This window comes from Centroberyx gerrardi, chromosome 7 (assembly GCF_048128805.1).
Source record: "Centroberyx gerrardi isolate f3 chromosome 7, fCenGer3.hap1.cur.20231027, whole genome shotgun sequence".
NCBI lineage: Eukaryota > Metazoa > Chordata > Actinopteri > Beryciformes > Berycidae > Centroberyx > Centroberyx gerrardi.
Window position 1 is genome coordinate 8,597,329 of NC_136003.1, and position 7,884 is coordinate 8,605,212.

The 7,884-nt window shown below is 44.2% G+C and overlaps 1 protein-coding gene across 1 annotated transcript; it reads left to right on the plus strand.

The window, feature by feature from the left end:
- The first annotated feature begins 3,680 nt into the window (after window positions 1–3,680).
- Window positions 3,681–7,702, plus strand: b9d1 (B9 protein domain 1). Its single transcript, XM_071896803.2, has 7 exons — window positions 3,681–3,847; window positions 4,045–4,113; window positions 4,597–4,708; window positions 4,828–4,924; window positions 6,022–6,084; window positions 6,279–6,346; window positions 7,152–7,702. The coding sequence occupies exons 1-7, from the start codon at window positions 3,785–3,787 to the stop codon at window positions 7,313–7,315; spliced, it is 636 nt and encodes a 211-aa protein (XP_071752904.1). The 5' UTR covers window positions 3,681–3,784; the 3' UTR covers window positions 7,316–7,702.
- Window positions 7,703–7,884: the final 182 nt, after the last annotated feature.

The window sequence follows — 7,884 nt, forward strand, 5'->3', positions numbered from 1 at the left end:
CCTCTTTTCTCTTCCTCTTCTTCCTCTCTCCTGCCCCTCTTTTACTCCTTATTCCCCTTATTATTCTCCTCTTCTTCCAACCCTCTCCCCTCCATTTCAAACCCATTCTTGCCCACCTCAACCTCTCCCCTCCCTATGTGTGTGTGTGTGTGTGTGTGTGTGTGTATGGCAGCAGGTTAAGTGTTGGGGTCTCCTCAGGAGCAAAGCAGTTGAACCAGTGGTCATAGCCCATTAGTCACAGGCAGTTTGAAACATTAACCTCCATCAGCATCATCAGCCTCCATCCAGTGTGTGTGTGTGTTTGTGTGTGTGTGTGTGCGTATGTGTGTGCGTGTGTGTGTACCCATTTGTAAATTAGATAAATACGAGTCACTGAATTATGCTTGTCATTCCTAATGTCTTGCGACAGTTGTTTTGTTTGTGTGGAATTGGAGAGTGATGCTCTCTCTCTCTCTCTCTCTCTCTCTCTCTCTCCATCCCTCCCTCCCTCTCTCTGTATGAATTCCCCTCAGCCAACAGAGACCTGTGAAGGGCACTACGGCGGAAAAAACTAAATTTTCTCCGAGACGCTGTAGACGCCTGCGGGCATCGACTCGGCGTGCGCTCTGTGATTTTGAAAACACCAAAGGGGGGAAACATATAGCCAACATGTAGTGTCAATTCCAATCGCGGGGACTTGTGAAGGACGCCGCCGGAGCCTCTGGGAAGCCGTCTCAAGTCCAATATGATTCAAAACACCGGCGTTATGTGTTCTCGCCTCCCGTGGCGGCTTCCCAGGCAGGTTTCCACTGAAAACACATCTAAGTAAAGGGAAGGCTGGGCTCCTAAAACGACCGCTTTCATACGCACACATACTGGAAATTGGAGAGCGTCACTGCAGTTTTCACAGTTTTTGCAGATTTTCGGCTAAAAATACCAGAGAAAATCCCGCAGCTCCCATATGGGCCTGATGACCCCTTTGGATTGGGAAGAGACCTCTCTCCCTCTCCCTCTCTCTCTCTCTCTCTCTCTGCCTGGCTGTCTGTCTCTCTCTCTCTGGCCATGCCACAGTGTTTTAAACGGGCTGCCGGCCAGGGGGCTGTCTGCCTCTAAATCAGCCATTTGGCAAGGAGAAAGAGGAAGAGAGAGAGATGGAGGAGGGGGAAAAAGGGGGTTAGGGAGATGGAGGAGGAGGAGAAAGAGGGTTTGGGAGATGGAGGAGGAGGAGAAAGAGGGTTTGGGAGATGGAGGAGGAGAAAGGGGGATATGGAGATGGAGGAGGAAGAGAAAGAGAGATGGAGGAGAAAGCGGGATAGGAAGATAGAGGAGGAGAAAGAGGGATAGGGAGAGGGAGGAGGAGGAAAAAGGGGGATAGGGAGATAGAGGGGGAGGAGAAAGAGGGATAGGGAGATGGAAGAGGAGGAGAAAGGGATAGGGAGATGGAGGAGGAGGGGAAAGATGGTTAGGGAGATGGGGGAGGAGGAGAAAGAGGGATGGGGAGTGAAAGAGGAGGAGAAAGGGGGATAGGGAGATGGAGGAGGAGAAAGGGAGATAGGGAGATGGAGGAGGAGAAAGAGGGATACAGAGATGGAAGAGGAGGAGAAAGAGGATTAGGAAGATGGAGGAGGAGGAGGAGGAGAAGGAGGGATAGGGAGATGGAGGAGGAGGAGAAAGAGGGATCGGGAGATGGAGGAGGAGAAAGCGGGATGGGGAGATGGAGGAGGAGAAGAAAGAGGGATAGGGAGGAGGAGGAGAAAGGGGGATAGGGAGATAAGGAGGAGGAGAAAGAGGGATAGAGAGATGGCAGGCGAAGGTGATGACAGGGAGATGGCATACGGAGAAGGAAGGAAAGGGCGATGTTGGGAAAAGGAGAGAAAAAGGGACGGGGAAGTGGTGGGAGGGATAGACAGAGAAGAGGAGGGATAGGGAGATCGGAGGAGGAGATGGAGGGATGTGAGGGAGGAAAAAGAGGGAGAGGGAAACATTGGGAACAAGAGAAAAGGGAATAAGGATGCGGCTAAGGATGAGAGATGAGAGGAGAAATGGGAGAGATGGGGAGATTAGCGGAGGAGAAGGGGGGGAAAAGGAGAGTGGAATGATAGAGAGATGATAGGAGGAAAGGGAGGACAGAAGGGATAAATGGCAAAACGCTTTATAAGGAATAGCCAAAAGCTGGCAGATATTATCATGACACATACAGACATTTAAGAAAATCATTAATCTAGCAGTCACCACGTGCCATTTAAACCTTCCAGACGCTCTGTGAACATTTCTCATCTTCCTTGTTTCATCTCCTCCCTCTACTGGCTGATCGGTATTTACTTTCATGTCCCCGAGACTCCGGGGACGGAGTCTGTCTGCCAGTCTGTGCAGCGGTGGCCTGCTTACTAATGACAAGTTATTGCTTCTCTGACTTCATTACAGAGATAAAGAGAGGAGAGGGGGGGGGGGGTAGACAGATCAGTGACAGAGATCCAGACTAACAGATAGACAGGAAGACACGTTTGTAAACAGGCTCGGGCAGAGGGAAAGAGGGAGGGAGAGAGAGAGAGAGAGAGAGATATGCAGAGAGGAAAAGAATGGAGGATGGGAAAAGAGTTGGCGTTTGGACTGTGGTAAAGGTCAGAGACTCCAGGGGCCCCGTCCTGTCTGACAGCGGGATGCAGCAACCTATCAGAGAGAGAGAGAGAGAGAGAGAGATGATGGTTTGCCTTTTGTGTGTGGGACAGTAGAACTATAACAAACCGAGCCACTTTCTATCGCTAAAACTAAAACATAATGATCTGAACAAAGGCAGCTAATGATCAGCGGCGACTGGCTAAGCAGCCTAATAATTAAAGTCTACGCCATTATGAATCAAAGTCCTTTGTTATTACGCTCCCGTCCCCTCGCAGCAATGTGGTGTTGTAGGGTAGCCTGCTTCACACATACTGTAATTACTGTTTGTTGCAACATGTCATATTAAGTGGCCCCTAGGCAACGGCTACACACAAACGAAACACAATTATCTGCTGGGAAATAGCTAAATGTTATGTACTTAAAGGAAAACTTAACTGAACATAAGTATGACTGCTAATTGACTGCTAGTCACAGTTTCTTGGCAATGAGATTTGTAGTTTGAGTGTAATGCTGCCTTCAAGTGCTGTTGTAAATAGGCTATCTTAATTACAAACAGAGCATAGCCTACATGACAGCCCCGAGGAAGTGATGAGATTTCCTGGGAAAGGCAGAACTTTTGATGACTAATGTTAGAGTTGCCCAGTTGTGACATTTAAAGAGCAGAGAGCACAATAAGTAATGTCAACAACTGATGGTAGAAGTGATGCATTTTCACTGGTAAAATGTTTGACCTTCTAAGGCAATAATAGCTAAAGTACTGTTGTATGTTTCTATTTTTACAATTGTTTAACTTTAAGTTGGCACACAGTGTGTACTTTACCTGACAAGTTCATTAAAACATCAGTTTAATGCCTGCTGTGCATGTTCTCCTCAAGAGGACCACTTGAAGGCAGCCGTTAGTATCATCATAGTACACCTGAACCTCCTTGCCAGACCGCCGTTGGTCTCTATAGTCACCTGTCGCCATCTTGTGGATTCATACAAAATTTCAAATCGCTTTAGTGATTACGTTCTGTTTGGACTCTGCAACGAGCCGTAGGGAAGAGCAAGCGTCGCCCTAGCAACGGACAGGGTTTAGTTAGCCACCTCTTAATACTAGATTTATTGGCAGCAGAACATTTTAAATAGGATTGACTTACTCGCGTAGCAGACGCCTCTAATTCCCACTTTACTACATGAGGCAGTGATGGCTACAAACAACCCGTCGGTGTTTCTTCTCATGGTCAACGGACAAATTGAGGGAGCGAACGTAAGTGTTGCATCTGATGTAGCTAGCAGCTAGTTTTAGGTAGCCCGCAAACTGTGATGCTAGCTAGCGTTAGCAACGGTAGCGTCCTCTGGCGTGTTTTCTGTGTGAACTCTATGTGAACTCTGAGTTTGTGTGCCTTATATTCCCATTGGCAACTAACACGTAGAAATGTCGTGTTGCACGGTGTTGTGTTTCAGTTTCCAGAGTATGACGACCTGTACTGTAAATATTGTTTTGTCTACGGCCACGACTGGGCTCCCACGTCGGTGAGTAGTTGATAAAAAGTCATACGCTGCCGAAAAATCACTTTAATATTGGTATAAGCATGCTTTTAGTGTATCTGTGTTTCACAATAGCGGGTTTATAGTGCCCTCGCACTACTTTAATTTGCATTTGTTTATCAGCATCCCTCTATTTTTTTTCTCAGGGGTATTATGGTTCTTTTTCGTAAGGGAAAATGTAACAGCTTTTATCATAAAGTCAGTTGTCTTACTCAACAGGGTGGCAAAAGATGGTTCCCTACTACACTACAATAGTATTATTTATACCCAAACAGTTACAAAACACACATTTCATAGTATCCATCCAATATAGGCCACTGGAAACATTTTCACATGCATAGAATCATCATAATTAAAATGACACCTGGTCACCATCCAATCAGCCTCTCTCTCTCTCTCTCTCTCTCTCTCTCTCTCTCTCTCTCTCTCTCTCTCTCTCTCTCTCTCTCTCTCTCTAACTCTCTCTAGGGGTTGGAGGAAGGCATCTCTCAGATCACCTCTAAAGGCAGACAGTCTTCTCACAGATTAATATGGAACTTCCCACTGGAAATCACCTTCAAGAGCACCAACCCCTCTGGATGTGAGTAATACACACACACAAACACACACACCACACGTACACACATTACATAGAGCTTTTTAAATATTGACTAATGCTTAGAAAAGAATACTTACAAGTGTTTCCTCTGCATGTTCCAGGGCCTCAGATCGTGGTGAGTGTGTACGGTCCCGACACGTTTGGCAACGACGTGGTCAGGGGCTACGGAGCCACACACATCCCCTTAACGCCTGGACAGTCAGTATTCCATCTACTCTCCCGCCTCTTCATCCCTCCTTCCTCACCCACCTGTTCAAAACTGTAACAACACATAGGCTTTTATCTCATCTTCTGTCTCTCTGTCTCTCATTGTTTCACATTCTTTTCGCAGGCTAAATACACACAAAGGCCATCCATGTATTTGCAGCATACAGCTAACTCCCTAGTGATGCTGCTAGTCTATCTAAATGCCTGTTGTCAGTGTATATAGATTGTGTTTTTTATAATTTCGTAGTGTCTCGGCAGCAGAGGCAGCCAAATATGTAGAGTTAGACATGGTTAAGGTCATGGCTGGACAAAAAAATTGAAAATAAACTCTGGTTCCCTGACAATCTAAAAGTGGTTTGGAAGGCAATTTTTGGTTTGGAGACAGGCATCTACCCTGCTAGAGTACCCCAGAACATGTATATATGCTTGTTTTCCCTCACAAGAGCTAGGCTGAAACATAGTAAGGTAGGGTTGTGATTTTTTTTGTTTTCCCATTTCTTTTAAATTTGGTTAGGTGGTGTAATTTGGGAGCATATAAGCTGGTGTGACTACATGTAAAAAGCATTCATTTCAACTATGTGATTTGACTTGAATGTGATTTGAATTCTTATTAATGTCACTATTTAATTTGCTGTCTACTCCCCCATTTCTTCCTCATTTCTTCCTCATTTCTTCTCTTTTCCCCTCATTCTTTATATTGACCATCAATCTCTCTTCACCTCTTCTTTTTTATATATTCTAAAAGTATATGCCATTTGTTGGATGCTTGTATTCAAAGCGCTCTTACAGCACCATGAGCATATACTACATTTTAAGCATGTGTCTCCCCAGTGGAAATCAAACCCCTAATCCCAGTATTGTTAGTGCCATGCATTGAGCTATTGAGGGCTGCTTTCCCCCCCTCGCCCCCTTCATACTGAGACAGTCATTATGTCTTCTACCGCCTCCTCCTTTTCCGCCACATCTCCCCCTCACGCCCAGACGGGACCTCCTCCACTACATTTCTCCTCTTTCTGTTAATATATGCTGTTGTGAAAAACATTACAAGGACGAAAACAATAAAATAAAAGAATCAATTTTTTCCCCAGACATACAAGAACCATCCCCATGTTTGTTCCCGAATCCACATCGAGGCTTCAGAAATTCACCAGGTGAGATGTGTGAGCCGTCTTTAATAGCTGGTGTTGTTTGTGTGCTATTGAGTATACAGTCTTTCTTTGGGATGAGAATATTCTTATGCTCTCCATCAGTATGTATTATGTGGCAGCTGGTGTTATCAGTATGTAGACAGACATACACACACAAAGTTCCCTTGGAGGTTACATGTCTTTCCTCTCTCGTGCAGCTGGCTGCTGGGACGGCGGCCGGAGTACACAGACCCTAAAGTTGTGGCCCAGGGCGAGGGGAGAGAAGGTCTGTTGTGTTTGTGTGTATATATGTCATTATCGTGCCAACACTGACAGTTTAATGTTGTCTGTTTAATGCAGTGGTTCTCACTCTTTGAATGCAGAAACACACTTTGGTAAAACAAAACACCAAATCGTCGATGCCTTGAATATGTCAAAGGAAGTGTGTGTATGGTGCTTATTATGTATTATGCTTATTCATTCTAATTCTAAGGTAAATTGAATATTTTTACTTGACATCAGTTGTCTTTTCTTGACATGTAACAAAACCTAAAGGCATGCCTGAGCCAAATATGTACATTACAAGGTTGAGTCACCTTTTTAAGTATGTAAACCACTTTTGGGCTGATTTGGGACCAGCTTGATCCAAAAAAAACCCACTTCTGGTCCAAAATGTTAGTCCCATGGCTGTAAGATCTGGCCAGGGATAGTGAGTGAGACATGAGATGATGTAATAACATTTTCAGACTGTTGTAATGATGTATTAAGTTATGAGGAGCGAAAAATACAATATCAGTCTAAAGATGTTATTACATTATCTGGCAATTTATTACATTAACAGATTTTCATTACATATTTGACTCAGTGACATTTTATTACATCTTGATAAGTTATTACCTTTATCTGACAGTTATTACATTATATTTTACTACAATGTTGTTGCTGAAAAAGAGCATGCATGCTCAGTCAGCCTTCCCTGGATAAATAAAGGTTATAAGTAAAAGAATGATCTGTGGGCTGTAACCTGAGCTTGTTCCACAGCATTCTGGTTAAGAAACACTGTCTGATATTATTTTCCTTTCTTTGTGTAGTGACGCGGGTTCGCTCCCAAGGCTTCGTCACCCTCTCCTTCAACATCGTGACCAAAGACATGAAGAAACTGGGCTACGACACGACGCCGTCGGACCCCGCGATAACACTCACACACACTGCCACGTCCGGCCTCACACCTGAGGAACAGCCCTACAGCAGGTAGTGGCCTAACAGACTGTCTCACACACACACTGAAGGACTTTCCTCACTTTTCTGTCCTGTCCTTGTGAGGACATTTGGTCTCCACCAAAATGGAAGTACAACACACACACACACACTCTCTCTCTATACCGCATAAGACAAAAGCATGGCTTACTATTTAAGTCTGTCATCAGAAATCCTCAATACTGTCCCTCACTGCCTGTGACTGTTATTTCAGAAGCTAACATACTGGCAAGAAGTGATACTGTACTCAGTACTCAGACACACACATGCTGATACCCACAGTGTCTTATTGTGACTGTAGAAATTAAATTTGAACAACAATCAAAGTTAATATCTAATTATTAGATCATGTATTCCGTAGCAAGAAGCATTTTAAATATGTTTGTACTGTTTGGATTTTGTATTTTTATAATAAATTTGTACCTTAACTTAACTTGGCAATTGTCTTTTTGAATATTGATTATACTATATTTTTCTTTGTAATGCAAGCCAACACACACACAATTTGTACTGCAATCCTCCTCCATTAACTACATTCATACCCTAACCTTAACCCTAAAATAGCTC

Excerpts from the sequence above, each read along its gene's own strand:
- b9d1 (XM_071896803.2), top strand. The coding sequence starts at position 3,785 with ATGGCTACAAACAACCCGTCGGTGTTTCTTCTCATGGTCAACGGACAA. Across the intron at positions 3,848-4,044 it reads GACAAATTGAGGGAGCGAAC|TTTCCAGAGTATGACGACCT; the intron begins GTAAGTGTTGCA and ends GTTGTGTTTCAG. Across the intron at positions 6,347-7,151 it reads CCAGGGCGAGGGGAGAGAAG|TGACGCGGGTTCGCTCCCAA; the intron begins GTCTGTTGTGTT and ends TTCTTTGTGTAG.